The sequence below is a fragment of the Passer montanus genome, unplaced genomic scaffold (assembly GCF_014805655.1).
Source record: "Passer montanus isolate IOZ18808 unplaced genomic scaffold, ASM1480565v1 scaffold66, whole genome shotgun sequence".
In the NCBI taxonomy this organism is placed as follows: Eukaryota; Metazoa; Chordata; class Aves; order Passeriformes; family Passeridae; genus Passer; species Passer montanus.
In genome coordinates this window covers 2650175-2672921 of record NW_024371704.1, presented here as the reverse complement: position 1 = coordinate 2672921, position 22747 = coordinate 2650175, and the positions used below count along the sequence as shown (strand labels likewise).

Sequence of the window (22747 nt, the reverse complement as noted above, 5' to 3'; positions counted from 1 at the left end):
CCTTGCCTTGCCTTGCCTTCAGCTGCTCTACAGCTTTTTCTGCTTCCTGTGTCTGGCTCTCTTAAGGAAAGACTCCCTTGCTGCTTGCTGACCCTGCACTGTTTCTGTCCCATCCCTCCAAAATCCCCAGGAAACCAACCTCCATTTACTCTCCTCTATGCAATTATATTTGCCATGACAGTGACACATGCTAATTCTCAGCTGCAGCACAACATTTTGTTATCATAAAACATAGAATATGTTTTATAGTCAGTTTTGTTATTAATGTTCAATGTTGAGTTGGAAGGGACCCATCAGGATCATCGAGTCCAACTCCTGGCCCTGAGCAGGACCATTCCCCAGCATTAACAATTAACAATTTCTTTAGAATTTTTCTAAATTTCCTAGTATATTCCACGGGTGATTTCTTTTGTTTGTTAAACCAGACTCTCAGTTCTTTGGGGAGCAAAAAGCTGTGTCACATGAAGTGCTACACACTGTTTATGAATTGTAAGAAACTGGTGGTGCTGAGAGCAGTGTAACCTTTTGGAGGCACCATGGTTTTTCAGGTCTGACCCATTCCAGCTCAGAACTGGGAAGCTATTAGAGCTTCTTTACAAGTGAGTAAGATCTGGCAGGTTTATGGGCTGAGTCTGAACATGTTTTATTGCAGTCTTTTCTTGACAGACCATCAACACTTGCACAAGGGAAGCCAATACTTGCCCATTTTCATTGTTTGTGGAGTGCTCTAGTACAAGCACTGCAAAATCATTCTGTGAAATTATCTTTCTGTATACCTTTCCTATTCCCTGCACCTTATGTTATAGCACACACCAGAAAGCTGTCCCCTGCTTACTTTCTCTCCCTGTTGCCTTGCCTCTCTGGCTGCCACACTCACACACCTCTTGGATATGTTCTGTGCCTTGCCTTTGCCTCTGCTTTTATAGAGACCTCTCCCTATTTTTGTTGTTTTGTTTCTTCGTGGTTTTCAGCTTTTGTGTCCTTCAAGTGCAGCCTTTTCCTCTCCACTGGTAATGTTAGATTATCCAGCCTGGTCAGTTTTGTTATTCATGTTCAGACTGCAGTTTACACAGGACAAGTTCAGGAAAAGCTAAACAGTTCCATCTGCTGGAAGACTGCAAAATCATTCTGTGAAATTATCTTTCTGTATACCTTTCCTATTCCCTGCACCTTATGTTATAGCACACACCAGAAAGCTGTCCCCTGCTTACTTTCTCTCCCTGTTGCCTTGCCTCTGGTTGCCATACTCACACACCTCTTGGATATGTTCTGTGCCTTGCCTTTGCCTCTGCTTTTATAGAGACCTCTCCCTATTTTTGTTGTTTTGTTTCTTCGTGGTTTTCAGCTTTTATGTCCTTCAAGTGCAGCCTTTTCCTCTCCACTGGTAATGTTAGATTATCCAGCCTGGTCAGTTTTGTTATTCATGTTCAGACTGCAGTTTACACAGGACAAGTTCAGGAAAAGCTAAACAGTTCCATCTGCTGGAAGCAGCTGTGTAGCTGCAGTTCACAGTGAGGTGATGAAAACCTGTGCCATGTGTTAGGAACACCTTGAAATAAGATGAGGGTTCTGCATCCCCAGTTCAGCAATCCCTGAGTTTCAATGAGAGTCACATAGATCTTTGTCCTCTGGACAGCTGACCCTTCCAGCAACATAAATTAAAACACAGGTCGGAGGTGAAGTATTGCTAACAGCCTGAGTTTTCCTACAGGGATTGAGACACGGTTTCTTTGCATGCTCAACCAGCTCTGAGCAGATTCTGCTGCTATTCCTGATGCTAAAAAGTGCCTTGTTACCTAAGTAACATGGAGGGACTCTAGACTGTGATAACCAGAGCTGTGCAGTAGCTCAAGGTCATGCCCTTTCCCCATCTGCTCCATTGACAGATCTCAGTGCTGTCCATCTTTAGCATCCACATTAGATACATGTATTCACAGAGGACACTGAGCCATATGAGTGAAAATCTTTGCACTGTGACTAGAACCTTAATCTACAAGAGCTTTTCAGTCTCATTATAGGAATAATTTCTTGCATGCAAGTTGAAAATGGTGAAAACCACAGAATGAAGATTTGGGCCTCAAGCAATGTGTGCTTAGCTCTATCTCTAGTTCAGAAAGCTAGATGAAAGGTGCTTGCAGAATGTCTGATTCTTGGGGCCACCCAACATAGATACTCTGCTTCCATAGTTTCAGCATCAACAAAAACCTTCAAGGATTTCTAAACACCATCCAGAGTTTCACAAATGGATGAGACCCATAAATTGAACTATGACAAACCAGTGAAAGTCTAGCAAAGCCTTTGATTTGACAGAAACACATATTCTGTGGTTTCTGTGTAAAATAATTATTCACTGGTTTCCTTCTGTTTGTTCTCAGACAATAAAATAAGTATTAAAAAAGAAATAATTATGCTGCAAAACTCATTAAGGGAATATGCTCTTGCTAGTAATGCACTTCCATCCTAATCTCTTGTCTTGCTACTTGGTCTGGAGGATGACATCCAGTAGAACTCCTCTCAGCTGTACTGTAGGACTGGAATTGCTTGATACACAGTTCTGCACTCAGTCAAGTGGGTGATGTCACAGGTGACATTCAGCACACCAGCCTCAGTTTTCCATAGGCTGAGAATATAGCCTAAGCCAGAGCCCTGTCAGAGCTGGACAGCACACTCTTTTCTCATTTTCTGACAAGACAACTTAAAAACAGCTCATGTAGCTTTTCTGAACATTGACTGAAAGTCCAGGGGATTGATTGAGATCAAATGCCAAGTTCAGTGCTAAAGTTCAGTGCAAATCCCAGGAGGACAAGCCCATTGGGATTGTTCCTGTGAGTAATTTCATGCCAGTATGACTACAGAGAGGATCAGGACTACCAAGGTAACACCTTTGCAACTGCTCTTTGTAATATCAGTTATACCTATGGAAGAAAAAAGGTGTTTCTAAGCAAGTAGCCCTATTCTGTTTCAAGGAGATTCCTTTTTGTAAAGCAGTAAGGTGCTCCTAAGTATTAACAAAGATTTTCTGTCTGTCCTGTTGGTGTTTAATTGTTCTTCCAATGGGATATTGTCATTATTTGGTATCAAACAAGTATTTGTTCACAATAACACAGTGTGTCAGCCTTTCAACCATATATGCTTTCCTCATCCCAGGACTCCATAGTGCCAGTATAAATTTATGAATTTCTGTGCAGTGACACCAAATGGACAGAGCAGTATCTGGGGTGTGATAGAGGTTTTGTCTGTACACAGTGGCAAAAGAAGGAATTACTGTTGTCCTCCTGCTGTTGTGGGAATGTCGGTGTAACTTTGCTCCTCAGATTCCCACAGTTTTATTCTTGATTTATATTTGTCCTGAAGGGATATATTTCAGCTTTAAAGGGCCGGGATCTCTTGTTGCTCTTGTAGCTTTGCACTTGTTTCTAATGCAGCAGTTGTACCAGTTAAATGCCACATCTGGCACAATTTTTTTTCCTAATTACACAAGACCCAAATAGCATCTGCAGAAAAAGGCAGATTCCTAGAATTGATAACTCTGTCCAGACCAAGGTGGTTTCAGTCAAACAACACAAAACTGAAACTTCCATGATTGTCAGATCTGCATAGACCATTACCAGACACAGGAAAAGTATTATAGCTTGGCTTTTTTTTTTTTTTTTGGTCCATGTTGCATGTATTTTCATTTTGTCCAGCTTCATGTTGTGTTTTGTTTGTTTTCTCATGACTAGACTGCCTCTTTGTCAAAGATTCCTGCCTCAAAGTCTAGAGCAAAGTCATTGCTTCCTCCAAGACCCAGCTCAGCTTGCTCATTAACCACTAAAAGGGCCACATGTCTGGATACAGACAGTTATTTTGTTCAGCCCTCCTCTGCAGGCCCAAGAGACTCAAAATCAGATGCTAAGGTAAGGTAGCAGAGTTGGTGAAGAGAGTCAGAGATGCACAGGTGAAGTCCATGAAACACATTATCTACCCACTGAATTTGAGTAATTCTCTGTGAAGCTGCTGTGGGATTACTTAAATCCAGTGACAGGAAAACTGATTAGCAGGCTACAAGATGGATAAAAATGGAGATACTCCAGAGGAAATGTAAGTGAAGTTATAACTAGAAAGACATATCTTCTTTCTATTGATCATGTGGATGCTACTTCATTAACTGCCAAGAAGTGACAGCCATTTGCAAGTTGGGTAGGTGGTAAAGAGCAGCAGGACTAATGTGCCATCCAAGTTTAAAAAAATTTAATTTTTGATGTGTTAATAGTCTTCAAAATCAAATTCAGCCTCCAGCATAGGAGGGTACAATTCTAATTACCAGCAGTAGAGCAGAATCCAAATGCTCAAGGACCAGATTCAGTCAATGCATAGGGCTTTGTGAAGAAGTTGCAGTATAAATTTAAAAATATGATTGGCAGTCTATCCCAGCTTCTCTAGGTTTACATTTAACATGTGTTTTAAATCTACATTATGGTGACTTAACTATCCCCATTTAAAAATTGGTTTTGCCATTGACTTACATTTTTTGTTTAATTCCATACTTGGTGTGTCTTTTACTGGTTGGGACCATCATAATTTGTCTTTAGGAAGAATGTCTGCTTATGCTGGTCTGTCTTTGGCTGCACATCCCATAAGCTCAAAATACTCTAACATACATGTCCATTGCCTTAATGGTAGAGAGGGGTTTATTCTGGTAAAGAGAAGGTATGCACTGATTTCAAAAAGTAAACATTTTATTATAGAAGGAATTAAAACAGCAGGATTTATAATTGCACACTCAGGAAAAAAAAACCAACACCAAAAACAAACCAGAAAAAAACAACAAAACCTGTAGCTAAAAATTTATCTCCATAAGAAATTTACAAGTTAGTGTTTGAATATGCAAAAATCACATAACACCTACCAATCCAGTGTCTGGACACCAGTAGTGCAGTTACTTTGCAGGTAAATTCACACAGGAATTTCACACTTGAGCTCTAGAGAGTTCTTTTATTTTCAATTTGCACTTAAAAACCCCACTTTTTTTCCTTAGTAAGAGCCAACTGTGGGATCCACCCATATTTAGATGCAAGAATATCCCTAGATGTCTTGGGATAGTCATCAGAAGATGTTTGGATGCAGTAAAGAAGCAGCAGGGAGCTAAAGCAGAGCATGGAGGGTGACTGATCCCCACAGGTTCCTGTGTGAGGAGCAAACTGGGCCCACAGGATTAGGTTTCCCCCTCTGTGTGTAGATATAGGAAATCATAGCCCAAAGAGTGAGTTTTGAAAACTAAACCTTACTTTGTTGTTGTGCTGCTATTAGGATGGAGTAAGCAAGAGCCCTGAGAAGCGTTCATCTCTCCCAAGGCCTTCCTCTATCCTTCCTCCTCGACGAGGTGTTTCAGGAGACAGAGACAGAGAGGAGAACTCCCTCTCCCTCACATCTTCTCTTTCCTCTTCAGTACGACGGACTACCCGTAAGTTGTCTCTTTATTTTGCATGTTGACCTTCTCCTACTTCTGTGGTTGTCTCCATCCTCGTTAGATTTGTCACATTGCACAGCCTTTGACACAGAGGAGTGGGTCTGGGTGTGCTGTTGGAAATTAGAGGCCAAAGACAGGTTTTGTTCACATGCCAAGTGTCTGAAACCAGGGACAGGATGCACCTGCAGTGCCCAGAGCGAGGTCTGTTCCCCAGACTAATTGCTGGTATTAGAAAATGCCTTTGCAGGGAGCTCAGAGCTGGGTGAGGTGTTTAACACAGAGCATTTACAAATACCAGCAAGAAATAATGAGTAAAAACTGAAGCAGACAACCTGAAATATTCTGATGGGTCTTGGAAAAGTGAACCTGATAGTTACAGTCATTTATTTCATGCTTCCCAGTAATTATCTCCCTATGCTCTATTCCTAGGGTAAAATTTCTGCTGAGAATTGAGATGTTAAGTAGCAGAGTGACTCACTGGGGGCAGTGAACCAGCTAGGTTCCTTGTATGAGGACCAAAGTTATCAAATCACAAGCTGAAATAAATTACAGGACAAAGGCAATTTACTAAATAACCCCAGAACTTTTAGCCAGACCTTAACACCTACATGTGGCTTCCTGCTTTCCAATAGGAGTTCCTCCATCTTCTCTAGAAACCAATCTCAGCCCTTTTTAAGACAGATTAAGGGAAGTAGATGATTAAATTCTGTAAAAAAAGTCCTTTGAAATTCAGAAGTGATGCTCCAAAGGTAAAAGAGAGGCCCTTTGAAAGCAGTGTGACCTCCATCTCCCACAGCAGCCAGCCCATTCTCCTGACCAGGAGTGAGAGCCCATTAAGCATTTGGCAGGTGGTGAAGGGCTGAGGAATAAAAAGCAAATACACCAGACCTGCAAGGAGGTGGGAAAAAAATAATTTTATATCTAAGATGGTACAGTGGGAAGCTTTAGGGTTCTTTGAAAAGAAATCTGTTTAGGGAAGTGGAAGGTGAGTGGATTATTTTCCGTCTGCCTAATGAATCATGTAGAGCAAAGAGTGTCTCCTGACCCCCAGGGACAGGAGTGCATTGGGTTTGGGCCACCATCATTGCATAAACAGAATAATTAGCAAATACTTAAAATAAGAATGTGATTAGTCCCACTGGATGGTTTTGAGAGGCCCATTGGACTTATAATTTCTGAACATTTGAAGAGTGAAAACATATGTGCACCCATTCAGCATTGGGGTTCCCAGGTTTTGAGAGTTACCTTGATCTTTCTCTCCTGATAAGTATTCTCAGCAAAATTCTACTTTGGAGATATCTCAGCTTCTGTTTATTGATGTTTGAGAGTCAGGAGCAGAGCTGGCTGCAGAAAGCACAGCTAGACTGATCCTTGTGCCCAGTGCAAAGGACTGGCAATGCCATAAATACTGAATGGAGCTGCTACAAAATTATTTGGTTGGGGTTTTTTTACTTGTATGCAAATGTGACTTTTTGTCAAGGTTACCTCTGGTAACCTCTTTCTTTCACAGCACTAATGAAAAACAGCAATTGAATGTGGGGACATCTACTCATCCACACAACAGAGCTATAGCTTGTGCACCAGTTGAATGCCCACCTGGGGTTCATCTGCACTTTACCAGCAGTGGTGTGAGAAACAGCTCCACCCAGGCACTCACAGCTTTTCATTTCAGGAATATCATCAGAATTTTTACTGCTTTCTAGTTTATTGCCCAGATCCACTGAAATTGGTTGGATCAAGTCCCAAAGGTTGGATTCCAAGGATGCTTCTCATCCTTTGCCCAAAATGGAAATAAATGTGATGATGTGCCTTGTTCAGGCAGCTTTGCAGGAGGCAGAGGTATTGTGGGAAGCACTCCTGTGGTACAGAATGGAGAGCTCAGTCACTCTGGGGGCATTAGCTCAGCCTCCCATGGCCAGGTAATTCCTGGCAGGTTGATTAACCAAGTGAGACACAGAGAGACCCATTCCAGCTGCTGTTCCAGGAGCAGCACTGCCATCTGGAGAGCTGTGTCTCGCTTGGCACACTGGGATGCACTTTTGGGAGTACAAAGGGAAGAAGAGCTTTACTTCTCTGGCTCTAAAGCCATTTTGCTTTTTTTTCTTTCTTGAATGTAGGATCAGAGCCAATTCGTAGCAGAACGGGAAAAAGTGGAACTTCTACCCCCACTACTCCTGGTTCCACTGCCATCACTCCAGGGACACCACCAAGCTATGCCTCCCGTACCCCAGGCACTCCAGGGACACCCAGTTACTCCAGAACTCCCCACACTCCTGGGACCCCCAAATCTGCAATACTGGTACCTACTGAGAAAAAAGTTGCCATAATTCGCACTCCTCCTAAATCTCCAGCCACTCCAAAGCAGCTACGAGTTATTAATCAGCCTCTACCTGACCTCAAGAATGTCAGGTCCAAAATTGGGTCAACAGATAACATCAAATACCAGCCTAAAGGAGGGCAGGTAAGGATTCCACTCCTAATGCTCACCCATATGTTATTTACTCTTTTGTGTGCACCTTTGTGATGGGAGACATTTTGAGTTGCCTTTTAAAGCTACTTCTGTTCTCCAAATCCCTTGTTTGTTTAAGTGATATTAAATGGCAAAGAAGAGGACAAACTTCAGAACTTAATTGTGCCTGCTGTAGGTCTTCCAGAGAAAAAGAACAGGCTCATATTTTAAACAGTGAGATATCTCTAAGGTGTTGATCCTGTTTTCATGGTAAATTAACACATTTAGTACTTTCCAGGATTTTCACAGTACCCAGTTACTCATAAAGTCAAGGAGATAATGTCTCAGCAAAGGTACTTCTGCCTTTCTTTTGACAGGTGTGATTATTTTTCATGGGAGCTCCACCCCATTTGCCATACCTTGTCGCAGATGTGGGTGTGCAGGGGCTCCACAGACTGTGCTCCTGGATTAGCATTCCTCATGCAGGCCCAGCTGCTGGACTTAGGACCCAAAACCAGCACCTTGGTACCCTGTCCTCCTCCTCCTCTGTCACTCTCTCTGGACTGTAACAATTACACAAGAACCAGGAGGCCACAGCACATTGTGTTTCTTTGTAGTCACCATGCCTAGACAGCTAAATTTCCCTAGCAGCTCTAAAGAACTGCTCAGAGTCTTTGAGCAGTGAAGGATGGCACAGGATGGCATTTCACTGCTGAGGGCATTACAGGGGAAATCTGCTGGCTGAACAAAGCATCACTGAAGCTAAAGCATTTTTTAGTTCCAGTGGTATGTAGCCATTGAGCTGTGGGTTGGGCAAAGAGAAGCTCACTAAATTTTTCTTTATGTCTCCTTTATGCCATAGTTGCTCAGTCTAGACAAGAGGTTTTAGGATAATTATTTTCCAGTTTCTACAGTTGAATTTTATAGGGTCTGTGAGAGCAGCATGAAAGCTAATTTCATTTCCTTGTGTCTGCTCAGTTCTTTAATGTCTGGTAGGAATATTACCCTGGCTGAAATGAGCGCTTATCTGCTGTTTGCTTTTAGTGATGATACATGAAACAAACAGAAAGCTTCTTGTTAACCTGAACTGGAAGTGCTGATAGCAACAGCCATAGGAAAAACAAGAAGAGAAAAACACAGCATATATTTGGGCAAGTTAAGTACATAAACATAAAAGGCAAATCATTAAAAGAGTACAGATAGGCAGCGCAAAACTGTCATTTTGAGACAGACTATCCTTTTACCAGTGGTATATTTGAGCCTGGCACAAGGACTTTTCTTAACTTTGAGCTGTTCTAGAGAAAGCTGCACTCTGAAACTGCCAGAGGCTGGGTTGCAAAACTGAAGAAGCTCTTGGGGATGTTTGAATGCTAAATAAATCAGGAGGTGCAGTGCTTCAGCCTGGAATTTTATCAAAAGCTCATCAGACAGCAGACTGATTTTCCTTCAGCTCTGATTTGCCAGGCACAGAAACAAAGAAAAGGGGAGAAATCATTCCACCTTGTGTGAGTGTGGTGTGTGAAGAAAATGCTTTTAGGGGAAGAAACAAGCTAACTTTGCACTGCATTAAGCTCCTACTAGGAATAAATGGCTTGAAACATTTTAGTGTTTTAATTGGTATTCTGCAGTGGGGAGAAATGAGGGCTTCTCTGCTCTGTGATGCAGCCAGGAGGTGCTTGTCTGGTTTTGTCTTTATGGTACAGTATGGTGAAATGGATCATTACTGGCAAAGCTCAGAGGCAACTTGCTCATGGGTATGTCTGCTGGGCTTCAGAAGGATTTTCACACTGCATCAGCTGGGGAGGAAATGCTGTGCTTTCAAAAGTAACCCATTTGCATCTGTTATTTCTCAGACAGCCCAAGGGAAGCATGGGGAGCTGGGAGAGGGTGTTGGAAATCTGTTTCAGATGCCAAGACTGATTTTTTATTGTGTTTTTTTGGTTCAGATTTTTGGTTTTCCTTTTGAAATTCTGTCTATGGATGTGGTTGGTACCATATCAGAGTGCAGAAGTGCACTAATTGAGTCTTTTCATTCCTGGCAAGGCAGAGTGTTTAGAATGCTTCATGGACCAGCAACCAAGGATAAAACTAACCTAGATTTCTCTTAATTTTATCTTAAAATGTATACCTAAAATCTCAGCCACTGGCAAGAACTTCAGTGGATGTAAAGCAGCAGAGCTTCATCAAAGTGAATGGAGCTGCACAGACTAGAATTACATGCACAAGCTTTAAAATGCCACTAATTATAGTGACAGCCAGGCACCTTGTAAGAAGTAAGATGACACACAGAAAAATGAAATATCTAAGCCATGCTGAAGAATGAAATGTTCCTTGAAGGTTTTTAGGAAGATTAAGGAAGAACTTTACATTCTGACCTAAATTGTAGAAAACAAAGTGCAATTAGTAATGAGTCAGAAAGTTTGAACAAATTGATGACACCACTATTCAATAGATGCTTTCCAAAAACCACAGAAATGCTTGCAAGGAGAATAGGCTTGTGCATTAGGTGATAAAATAGACTGGCACTGGTAAGACATCTGAGCAGTGGGCAGAGGAGGAGGCTTGAATGGATCTTTTGTTAGCTTCAAAATCCATTTGGATTGATGGTGAATTGTTTTGGGGTTTTTTTTTGGCCTTGTCTTCTTTTATATATTCTCTGTGTTCTTTACACATAAATAGACAGGTGTCTGCTAAGGCAGGCAGGAGCCTCCCTTGAACTGGAAAATGCAAATCCCCTCCCGCCAAATTATTCTAACTTTGAAATTAAGGGGCTCTTGGGCAAAGATATAGGAATAAGAGTTCTTTATTAGGAAAAATAAAAATAAAAATGCACTAATAAAAAACAACCACTAACAGAGTCAGAACAGGCCCTGACCCCCTGTGTTTCAGGGTGGTGGCACAGTCCCATTCCATGGTGGCTCAGCCCTCCTGCAGTGCCAGCTGTGGTTCTGCTGGAGCAGGGATCCTGCACAAGGGTGGAGTTTTCCTCTGGAGTTCCAGGGGTGCTGGAGATGGGCCTGGTCTCCCTCTGGGAATGCAGTGGAGAAGAAAGCTGCTCCTCTGGGAATGCAGTGGGAAAGGCTGCTGTGGTGTTCCCAGTGTCAGATTGTATCCAGGTAGGAATGCTTGGCTCCTCCCCTGGGCAGAGCATCTCCCAGTGGGATGATGGAATTTTATCAGCCATGCAGGGACACTCAGTGGCCATGAACAGAAGAGATCTCCTGGAGGGAGGCTTGGCTGTGGGAGAGATAAAGAAGACTGCCCCACCTGGTTCTAACAGGTGGCCCAATTAACAGAAGATGACTGCCCCACCTGGTTCTAACAGATGGCAATAGAATACACACCCCCAGCCACATCTTGCATTTGCAACCTAAGACAATTTGTAGCTCTGTATCCTATTATTGTATTTGTAGCCTATCTCCAGTACTTTTCCTTAGCCTACCCAGTAATTAGAAAGACAAAACACATTCCAAAGGTTCCAAGCTGGGGGTCTGAGGCTCCTATCCTACCTTAGTTCTTCCTGGGAAACAAGACTGAGACCAGCTCTTCCATACATATTTTTATAAACAGTGTAGTCCCTATCTAGAGGAGGAGGAATTTGAAAAAGAGTTGAACTGGGGATATGACCTCACCAACCATGCTTCTGACTGGGGATTCTTGTCAGATATGCTAATTTGTAAAACCTATAAAAAATGTATACACATCATGCTGTGTCTACATTTTTGGTGTTTTCCACCTGGCAAATTGTGCACCAAAGGTAATCCCTTTTTACCACCCTAATTGTGTCTGGCTCCTGTTTTTAGGACCAGTGAAAAGCCATCAGGATGGCAGGAGAGATTCCCCCCAACACACACCCCAGACCCCCATCATCATGATTTACAACCCTGTCTGCAGAGATCAGTGTGCTTCTGGCATGTTCCCTGTCAGTACAGACACAGCCTGGTCTGGTTGGTGCCCCAGAGCTGAGCACCTCCTGGAGAAAGGGAGGTCACAAGTTCTCAGTTAAGCTCCCCTTGAGGTGGCATCTTACAGTTCCTCCTCCTTCTGCTGTTTCACATGTCTTTGCACCACTTTATGAACACTCATGACTGCCCAAAATCTGCAAGTCTGTAAGTAATTTACTGTTGGTACAATGGCTGCTGAAGAGTGTCTAGAAAGATGGTGGGAGAGCAAGGCTTCAAAAAAAGTACAGTCTGGCCTATTGCTGGATCCCCCTCTCCTTCCAGCACATCATGTGCTTTTTCTTCAGTCCATTGTAACAACATACTTGAATCAAAACCACTTAGGCTCAAGTTAAGAGGATATTCCTGCACAGGTCAGTGATGAACATAAATGAGTTCATAAGGGCCAAACTTGGTGCCTTCCCCAGGCAGAGGCACCTGAGGCAGCTGTACAGGGAGGTGTGGATTGACAAGGAGCATGGCTGCTGTTACATGATGTAGCTGAGAGACTGGGAGGCAATTGTTTCCACACTGTTGACTTCACTCATTGGAATAAGTTTGTGCATTTGTCAACTCAACAATTCAAAACTGTAAAATAAATTAATCTCTGCCAGTCTGTTTTTGCTTTCTTTGTACCTTCCCAAGTCTGGGGATTTGCAAGACATTTGAAGGGATTTGTTCTGCACTGAAAATTAGAAATGAATTCACCACTTGTTAATTGCAGATCTGCAAATGTCAAGAGAAATTAGGAGTTTCAGGTACAGCTTCAAAACTGTCAGAGCTCAAACCTGTAATTTTTAAGATTATGAAATTTAGAATTTTGGCTGAAAATTGCAGATTGGACAGAAATAACATCTTGCAGCTCCAGTGTTCAGACTGCACTTGTTTAAAGGAAGTCTTGCCTGAGTACAGTCTGTACAGTTAAGCCTTGAATTATTCTGGATAAAAAGCTAGATGTTCTTCCTGACTCATATTTAAGAAAAAATAAGCAATCACTGCCAGCCTCTAGCAAGTTTCAGAAGGGCTTTTTTGAGGAAAGGTGTTTGGTTGCTAGAAACGATCAGAGAATTAGGACAGAGTAACATCACTGCAGTACCTAACCCATCTGTAAAATGTGCACCCTGCCTGTGAGGCAAACTGTGAACCACAGTCAGGAGGCTCCCAAGCATCTCATGGGCTCCAGCCACTGAGAGAACTTCTACCCACTGCAGTAGCCATCTGTGTCTCTCAGTTTTTTGTAGGCAGTGAGCAGCAGTGCCCTGATTTCTGCCACTCAGATGCTCAGTCTAGAGCTGAAGGTGCCACTTTCTGGAGGATTCAGTATCTTTCCACCAGCTACAGTTGGCAGCTTAAGGAACCAGTTCCAACTCTTAGCTGGCTAATGTTAGAGGAGTCAAATCCCAGCTGTGATGGTACCATGTGGTGTTGTTCTCTCATTAATGACTATAGGGAGAAGTTGTATTTTTCCCCCTAGAGTAGATTGAAATCACCAGGATGTAAATTCCTGTGAAAGTCTGAGTTATCCCAGCAGCAAGCTCAGCAAAGGGGGTGTTTCCAGCTGAGCTCTAAGTAGCCCAAATTTTGAGAAATGAAATGAGAAAGGTTGTTGTTTTGGGAATAATGGTCAGGGAATACAAAATCTGGATCAAAGCTGTTTCATCAAATTATAGTGTTCCATTTTGCATTCAAAGGTTAGAAAAAGTTTGTTTTGCTATGCAAGAAGGGCAGGAAAGAAAAGAATAGAAGGTTTTATATTGGAAATTTGGATTTGAACAATAAAATGCTAAGGGACATTTCTGCTGAATGTTGGGAAAGCCAGCTTGCATGAAGAGATGAGTGCAAGATATTTTTGAACTTGAACTGAACAACCTAACGCTGAAGTTAAGAAATTCCAGATGTAGTGGCTCAAAACTCATGTCTTCTCAAAGACACAGAAACTGATCTGGAAACTGATACCTGATGCTCAACACTTGATATTTGAAGCTAATGGTACTCTTTCCATGAGTAGGAACTATTGTGTCAAAAATTTAAGTATTGGATTCTGAATTTTAGCAAAATCTGTTAGTTTGGTTGTTGTTGGGTTGTTGTTAAAGGGAGTACTAAACCAAGGATTTTGTGTTTTAGGTGAATTAATTCACTCCCCAGATTTTTTTAATTTGGTGTGAATCTTCAATACATTTTTACAATTCTTTTGATCAGCTCCCCAGCTTTAGTGAGGAATGTGATTGCAGAACATGCTACAGTTCACCTGACAGGGATCTGGCACTTCCTTGAACTCTCTCTTAAATTCAGCTGTTGACTATTCATTGTAAGCTCTTTGGCATAGAAAATGCTCATTTAATTTTGTACTTCTAGCATAATTATGCAGATCCTCTAAGTATTTGTCCATAGGCCTTTCCTTCCTTGATTGGTAGGGACATGCCTACTTCAGCATGGCCATCTTGTGAATTACTTCAGTACTGTGATGTGAGGGTAGGTGTAAAGAAACTTGTCAACCATTCTTGTCCTGTGCAAGGAGTCAAGGCTGATCACAATATTGGCTGCCTTTCAGGATGTTTTCAAAAGTCAGAAATGACTGTACCTTGCTCACCCTTTGCTAAGAGCAGGGTGAGAATAGTACATTATTTTGAATATTGCTACCTTCTGGACTGGCAGCCTTGCTGGTGTATGCATCCATTTATTCCAGGAGTGCAAAGGCTGAACATCATCACAATCCCTGTTTGTAGGTGTGGAAAATCTGAGGCACAGTCTTTATCCTCAAGGATTTTACTAGGCCAAATAAATACCCTCTGTCTCCTTTTCCTCTGCCTGTAGCCTCTGGCAGGAGTATGAAGATTAATATCATCTGTCCTTGGCAGCAGATAAATTTGGAAACACTTTGAACTCTCTCTTGATTCTAATCAGTTTTTAACCTTAACCTTACTTCCTGTGCAAGACCAATTCTTGTCTCACTTAAATACCTGTATTAACCTGGAGATCAAACACTGAAATAATGCCTAGTTTCTGGGATATAGCTTAGTCAAATTGCTCTGGTAAATAGAAGGAACCATTTCTTTTTGATAAGCTATTAGGAGTCTGGAAGCTTTTCCCAGTGTCACAGCTCCACAGCATGTTCAAACAGCAAGCAGAGCCAAGCTAGAGTATTTTTAAATGCTTTAGGCAGTATTTATGGCAGAGCTTCTCAGAGGCCCTAATTGCAAGGCACGGAGAACATAAGCCATCATTTCCTTGGAAAAAATATCCAGAGCCTGTAAGATCATCAGCATCACAATTTCTGTTATTCAAATATCTTTTCCAATGTATACCAGTGTAGTATGCCACAGAAGGGAAGCTGTTTATGGGCTCTGCCCAGATGTTGATAAGTTTGGGGCTTTTCCTCTTGTAAAAAGCAGCTGAGCTGAATTATTCTAGGCAGCAATGGAATATAATACTTGCATAAGCAGCTTTTGGACAGTGGTGTTGTTTTTAGCAGTGAACTAAACTGCTAAACACAACTGAACTAAATTCTCTTAGGAATTTCTCTGCCTTCCTCTCAGTGTTTCTACAAATTTCTGCTCCTCATGAACACAGTGGTGTAGTGCTGGCAGAGGAGGACCTGCAAACTGTTGTACACGGAGTCTTTGAAACCCAGCTCATATTCTGCTTAACAGGAGGCATCTATCTCTGACTGGAAGATTCACAAGAGTTGTGTCTCATAGCCTGTCTTCTTCTTCTTGTGCCAGCAAGCTTACCCCAAAACTATTCCCTGTGCTCTAGTGTAGATGTTTCCCTTAGACCACAACCCCTAGCTGCTCTGATTGCCAGTCAGGCCACTGAAGGAGTAGGAAGGGAACCAGTTAACTCTGCTGAGTGCAGAGCAATATATGCCTCATCTAAATCAGCTCTGAGAAAAATACCTTCAACACTTGTTTTCCTTGCAAGCTATGCATAAATGCTCCACATTGCCCAGAGCTCTCACAGGCAGCATTCCAACTGCAGGGGTGGGTGTTGGAGCGCACTCTCCAGTCCTGCTGGGGACTCTCTGGAAGCAGTGGGAGTCACTGGGGCCATGCTGTGTGCATGCTGGCACACAGTCTGCCTTGGGCTTCAGGTCTGGACCATTGCTGAGGAGTCAGCAGAAGACAGAGTGAGGGGAAGGCCTGTCAGACTTCCAGGGCTTCAGACAGAAGCCAGTTTTCTCTTGGACAATATGGTTTTGTAGAATAAACATTGCATTGTCTGTATGGCTTTAATTTTCCACCGTGTTTTAATTACACATAATTATGACAAGTGCTGAGGAACCTCTGCTTCATCTTAATCCAAATACTGACTTCCAGGCCCTTTCCAGCATACCTGGGCAAACCAGTATCCCATGAGGAGAGAAGGTACCCACTTCATACTGGCAGGTCAGAACATGGGTTACAAGGGACTCTGTCGTGACATCATCTTGTTGGGATTTCTAGAGACCATGAGTAGAAAGCAGTCCTGTTTCTACCACAGACTTAAATTTTGCCACACACAAAATGTTCTCTTTCCTGAATGAGAGCATGAGCAGGCTTGATCTTTCATTTAACTTCCAGCACAACTGAAGTGCATTTATGTGCATCCCTACCACACCTCCACCCACACACAAGATGTACATACACATTGGAACAGAGAGAACCTTCCTGGTGAGTCATTGTGTTTGTGCTGCCTCTGTTGCAGGCAGCTGCATCATCTAATTCCTTTCATCAAGTGCCATCATGAAAGTTTGCCATTTTCTTGTAGCTGTGCTCCCTCACGTGGCAGTTCCTTGCTCTGAGAGTTAAAGATTTTCTTCCAGATGCCAGCTTCAAATGATTCATAGTCAGTTTACATCTTTGTTTGCAAGCCAAAATTTCTCTTTAGCCTAAATGGTTCCTGCCCCTTTCTGGTAAGCTCCCTCTCCTGATTACAATGATTCCTCAAATAAAACTGCTCCTGCAGTCACGCTGGCTGGCTGGCAATCTCAGCCTTTCTCAACTCATTTGAAACTTTTTGGACAATTTCAGCCAGTGCTGGCAAGGGAGCAGTGGTGAGAAATGCAGGTCCCTCCACACAGAGTAATGGCTGTTGACAGAGTATGGAACAGGGACTCAGCATAACACCATCACTGTGGTAAAGGCAGTTAACTCAGCCCTTCTCCACAATCAGGGACAGCAAACACTTGGCTGATTGTGTATTAGCCTGTTTGCCCAGTCTGGCAGACTTGGGAGAAAGCTTGGGACAAAATACTGGCTGGAAGGGATGGGGCTTGCTGGAGTATACAGGATGGATGAATTAAGTAAAACCCTTATCTACAGGAACAAAGCCTGTTCATTTGTGGAACACTTAGAGAGGGTGGTTATGATTTAAATATGTGCAGGGATACTGATATATCCTAGGAAAGGGAGAAACAGATCATCAGGGAAAACCTGAATCAGCTCAGTTCCTCCCTGTGCCAGATGAGCAGCAGAATGCATGCGTGTCCCTCAGCTCTCTCCAGCCCTCAGCACAGGACACAAATGATGCATAAGTCTCCTGCTGGCCCTGCTGCACAGGGGCACATTTCACCCAGTGAGATGGAGAGATAATTGAGATGATTGGTTCTTTATATATCTGCTAGCCAGGTCCATGGGTCATGAGACTCATGAACTGTCAGACTTCTGAGTGCAAATCAACCTTTAGGCACTTGATCAAAGGCACTCTCTCAACTTTTCACCTTGCTTTGTCTCCATTTTAAGCTCCAGGCCCCCAGAGCAGAGGTTTTGCCGTGACCCATAAGTCAGCATTTTCAGAGCAAATGAATCCCTGTGGCCATAGCTGAGAAGTGCTGCTGATCCATCACTGAGAGATGTCCTCAGAAAGTGCCAGGAAGGCTTTCTTTCTGTTTTGCTCAGTTGTGTTTGGCTGGAAGCTGCCTAAGAACCAGATCTGAATACACATCTGATGTGTGGTTATGTAACTGATGTGACATGTGTCTCATATAGTACTGGGTTACATTTTTAAACAAACATCACATTGAAAGAAAGCACAAGCATGAAATTCCAAAGGCATTTGCTTTCATGTTTCAGTGTACATTGGTTTACTTGGACAGTAAGATAAGCAGATGGGAGGGGGAAAGACAGAAATCAGTTTGACTTTTGAGGATGCCCTTCTGAAGGTGACCTACCAGTTGTGTGGGGTTGTCTGGTGCTGTCATCATTGGTGTTGCTGAGCATGCCATCACACCAGATCTTTATCAGTTAAAGCAAGGGTTTTGCTGATTTGTTAAAAATAGTTTTAACATTCTTGATTTAGTTGTTATATATAATAAGAAGGATCTATGAAACTGCTTGCCATGAAGAACTTCTTCATATTAGCTGCAAAGAGTGACCTTCGGAACATTTCTTCTGAGAGTTTACTGGGTTTAAGTTAAGGGTGCACTCCAGTACCAGAAGATGCAACTCACTATCAAATGTGCTGTTATCCCCACTGCAGCAGCCAAAGGCTGCAAAACCTGATGCCCCTGTAAGAGGGCAGATAGTCGTTTCCTAGTCTGGAGAGGTGAGACACAGAGGGCGTGATTTGTCTCAGATTTATCAGGGAGCCTGGGGCAGTTTGGGGACCTTCACAGGGTTCTGTTTCCTCCCACTGTGACTGCTTCAGCTGTTTTGATGCTGCTTTGTGCTCCCAAAGCGGTGTGAAGCTGCAGTAAGGAACTTCAGTGTGCATTTCCCTCAGTAGCCAACAGGGAAGGGCTCAGTATTCTGTCAGTGAAGGCTCAATGCATAGATAATAACCCAAATTCTGTGGCTTTCTGTACAGGACAGAGTGTAAACTCCTATTGTATATTAATACATAAAAATAAAATCAATGTAGATTTCATGCAATGCAATAAAGATTTAATATTTAGCCCAGAGAAAGAATATCCTGCATGGGTGACACTCTGATGCAAAGAAGGCAGGTACAGCCTTGGATAGAAACACCTTCTCACGCACCTGAAAACTCTGTTACTGATGAGCACAACGCTCTGCTCCTGCTCAGAAATAAATCTGAAAATCATGTTAGTCGGGTGTGCAGGCAGTTGTCCCTGCCCACTAGCCATTGCCAGGCAGCTGCGCATCATTCCCTGGGAGTACAATTGTTGGTGGCACCTGAGCCCTGCTAAGTAGAGGAGCTGCTTTGCCATGGGGGTCAAGCACACGACACCACAGCCTGCCCTGGACAGAGTTTGCCTGCATGCAGTGTCCAATGCCTGCAGTGGCTGAGGTAACATATGAAAAGTGTGGACTCCTGGCATGTGTAAGGGAGGCTGGTGTCATTGAGAGAACAGCAAAGAGCTTGCCTTGTTGTGTGAAGAGACTAAGAGCTTGGGGGAGGAGCACAGTCCTGCTAGCACTAGGAAGTAATTGTGCCCAAATCTGGCACATCAGATCTCTGGCTGGCTAAAAAATCAGAAAGCAGTGATTGCACCTCCAGGTTTCCAGATGCTGTTGTTTTCTGCCTTGCCCTGTAGTAGATGACAATAAAGAGAGAGAGCAGTAGGGAGCTCTGACTAGTTTAAGTAAATTTTGTTGCTCCCCTTTCATGGCACTCTGAGATCTGCTTTATGTATGTAGCTGCTGTTACAGCTGTATGGCAGAAGATGGGTTGAAATACCTCAGGATTTTAGCCTGTGCTGGCTGGATCTGGGATTTCTGCATGAAAGGCTGGAGTGTTGAGCTGTGGGAAGGTGGGTTCCCATCTTCTTGTGGCCAGTTCAGCAGAAATACTGAACATCACTCAATAGACCCTAGGACAGGCTGTCCAAAGACTAGGCCCAGTCCAAGCAAGCATGGAGTTCTTTAATTTTTTCAGGGAAAAGCCACCTGTAATACCTTCCAGTATAGAACTTTCCCTTTGTATTTCACCACCACTTTGTGAGGTAGAATAAGAGCAGTGCAATATATTTACAGATGCTGTGTGAACATGCTAAGAGATTGACCGGTTTTATTTTCTCACATTCAATACAAGTGTCAGGAGTCACTGTAGGAGGCAAATTTCCCTGGTTTCCTTGTCCTGCACCCCCAACTGATGTGTGTATGGTATATAGTAAGTTACCTCCAATTCCTTTTAGGTTAGGATTTTAAACAAGAAGATCGATTTTAGCGATATTCAGTCCCGGTGTGGTTCCAGAGATAACATCAAACATTCTGCAGGGGGAGGAAATGTAAGTAGTATGGACACCCTGTGAACAGGCACTTGCACTGTGGTGAAGAACCTCACACAGGCAGAAGCCTCTGTCTCCCTTCCTCTGAGCACTGCTTTCCTTCTTGCTGCTGTTTCACACGTGAGTTTGGTCTGGTAGTCGAGTGAGCCCTGGATATGCAGTGGTGGCCTCCTGATCTTTCCCCACAGAGCACAACACATTTGCAGAACTTGGACAGGGAAAGGAAATGATGAAAGAAGGGTTATCTCTAAATGATAAAAGGGTTATCTCTAAATGCCCAAGTGAAAGTGCAGTGTAAGCCAAAATGGTTCAGTGCCTTTCTTTCATAGGAGCAGCCCAAGAAAGTAATTTCCAGAAAGAGACTGCAGCTCACAGTGAGAGTCCGGCTTCCCTGTTGGGCATTTTCTATGCACCAGTCCTTCCTCAGCTAACCTTTCAGTTGTGTGCATTCAGCAGAGGGGAAGAAGAAAAATAAAACAGAAGGACAAAGAAAGCTCAGAGAAGAGGGTGTGATCAGCCAGCATGCTGAGAGCTGATGTCACAGCATTATTCCAGTATAAGAAACTGAGGTGGCCCAGGGTTTGACCAGACACTTGCTGGTTTTATTGGGCACACTGGAGTAACTTAAGGTGGCTGTGACTGTCCTGATGGAGATGATCACCCTTCAGATGGGAAGAGCTGATGGTGTGGGCACATCTGATCCAGGCAGGGGCAATACAGCAGCCAGTGCTGGCCTAAGTCACTGGTGGTGTGGTGAGCAAGTCAGGGGCATTGCAGTTACCCTGGAGCTCCTGGCTGGCTGTGACTTCTTGGGGCCTGCCAGCTCAGTGCCTGTGGGCCACATCTTAGAGTTATTTGGGAGTGCAGGCAAATGGGAGTGTCACTCTGTGGCTGTTCCCAGTCTGGGCTCAGCACAGCCATGGCAAGGTGGCAGCAGGAGCAGGGAGGGTGCCTGACCTGCTGCTCTCCAGTGAGCACTGAGCCAGCTGGCTGAACCTCAGCCTGCTCAGGTACAGCTGCAGGAGGCACATGTGTAGATTACTCAGACTCTGCACAGTGGATTGACAGGAAATGCATACCATATTTAGATGGAGAAAAATATAAAACAGATGGTAGAGAAAAAAGCAGTCACCAAAATATCCTAGTTGCCAGGATGCATAATCGAGACAGAAGCAAATGGGATGGGTCCTGCTGTGTGCAGGGCTTTGGAGCCCACTCTGAAAGGAGGAGGCTCAGAAACATTTTAGAAAGAACCCACAAGCTGATCTGCTTTATCCTTCTCTTCATTTTGCTAATAGTAAAGCTTAACCCAGCTTTGTCATCTCCCTAGGTGGGAGGTTTCCTTTTTTGTGGCATGATCTGTTTTCTACTAACCATTTCTCCTTTTCCAGTGGTTTGTAGAAGCCTCTCACTCTTGCTCTGCAGGGCTTGGGTTTTTATTTATTTTTGAATTTTATTCCCTTCATTCCTGTAATTTTTGTATGTGTGCACTTTTGACAGGTACAAATTGTAACCAAGAAGATTGACTTGAGTCATGTGACTTCCAAGTGTGGCTCACTCAAGAATATCCACCACAAACCAGGTACTGTAGGAATTTATGGATTGTGGGACAAAGCAAGGACCTAATACTGTTGTTTGAGCTCAAAATCATGGATTATACTGTTCTCTTTTACAGTCAAAGAGAAAATAAATGCTCTTTAGTAATGAAAATACATTAAATTACTTAACTAAATATCTAAAGACATAAAGGTATGAGATCACCTAGTTCAGAGAGGTGATAAAAAAACAAAGCCAAAGGATGGTGCTCTGGCATAAGATTGAAATACAGGCTGAAGTCAGTGAAATACTTAAACATGTGCTTAAATCCCATGAAAACCAGTAGCACTGCAGCACCTGCTTGCAGTTTAAATATATGTAGAAGATTTTATATTTTACTGAACATGCCGGACATTATTCTGTGCTTCTCCAAAACCATTAGATCTCAACTAAAAGGGAAGTAATGTGAGTGCACTCAAGCTTCAGGTCACACTTTCTCCTGCACTATTTTAATTTCCTAATCTGTGTTTCCTTTTCCTCTGTAGGAGGTGGGCGTGTGAAAATTGAGAGTGTGAAACTGGATTTCAAAGAAAAGGCTCAGGCTAAAGTTGGTTCACTGGAAAATGCCCACCATGTACCTGGTGGTGGTAATGTCAAGGTAAAGGAACAGCTGTCAGAAAAGGCTCCCACTGTCCCCCTGGCCCAGCTCTAAATTCAATGATGGCTCTGAATTGAGTAGGAGACATCTATATGTCCTTTTTCAAGCACACTTATATACCAATTTGTTCCCTTTGAAATTTGCATCTGCATCTAAGCTGAGAATGAAATGTCATGTAGTTTGTGCACTGTCTTTTCCCCCTAAAGATGAACCTTGTTTGGGACTGAGGGACAGCACAGGTGTGATCTGAGATGAGGACTCCATTGTGAAACAGGAGGAAAACATCCTGAAAGTAAAATCACTCCCACAAACATTTGAAAATACAGATTTTGAAAACAAATCATAGTGCCCATATAATGCTTATGAAATTTGTACAGCTAGGAACTTCTCTTTAAAGCATCCATCAGAGACAGAAATGGTAAGAGAATGTAATGCAGTATGCCAGTAGCTATTAAACAAGTTGAAAAAATCAATTTTCTAAGGAGCGAAGAAGCTTTGATCCTTCTAATAGTTTTTAAAAGTAAGCAAAATGATGCCCAGATGATGA

At 42.9% G+C, this 22747-nt stretch overlaps 1 protein-coding gene across 44 annotated transcripts in view; it reads left to right on the top strand.

Moving 5' to 3' along the window:
- Positions 1-22747, top strand: part of MAP2 (microtubule associated protein 2) — a 225864-nt gene that overhangs the window by 198884 nt on the left and 4233 nt on the right. For 31 of the 44 annotated variants that reach the window (XM_039728620.1, XM_039728618.1, XM_039728589.1 and 28 more), the window contains 5 exons: positions 5290-5443; positions 7567-7910; positions 19914-20006; positions 21507-21588; positions 22088-22200. In XM_039728620.1, coding sequence (XP_039584554.1) covers positions 5290-5443; positions 7567-7910; positions 19914-20006; positions 21507-21588; positions 22088-22200 — 786 coding nt within the window. Of the gene's footprint in view, positions 1-3722; positions 3897-5289; positions 5444-7566; positions 7911-19913; positions 20007-21506; positions 21589-22087; positions 22201-22747 lie in introns of all 44 variants that reach the window. The other 13 variants (XM_039728629.1, XM_039728628.1, XM_039728626.1 and 10 more) reach the window with 2 other exon arrangements.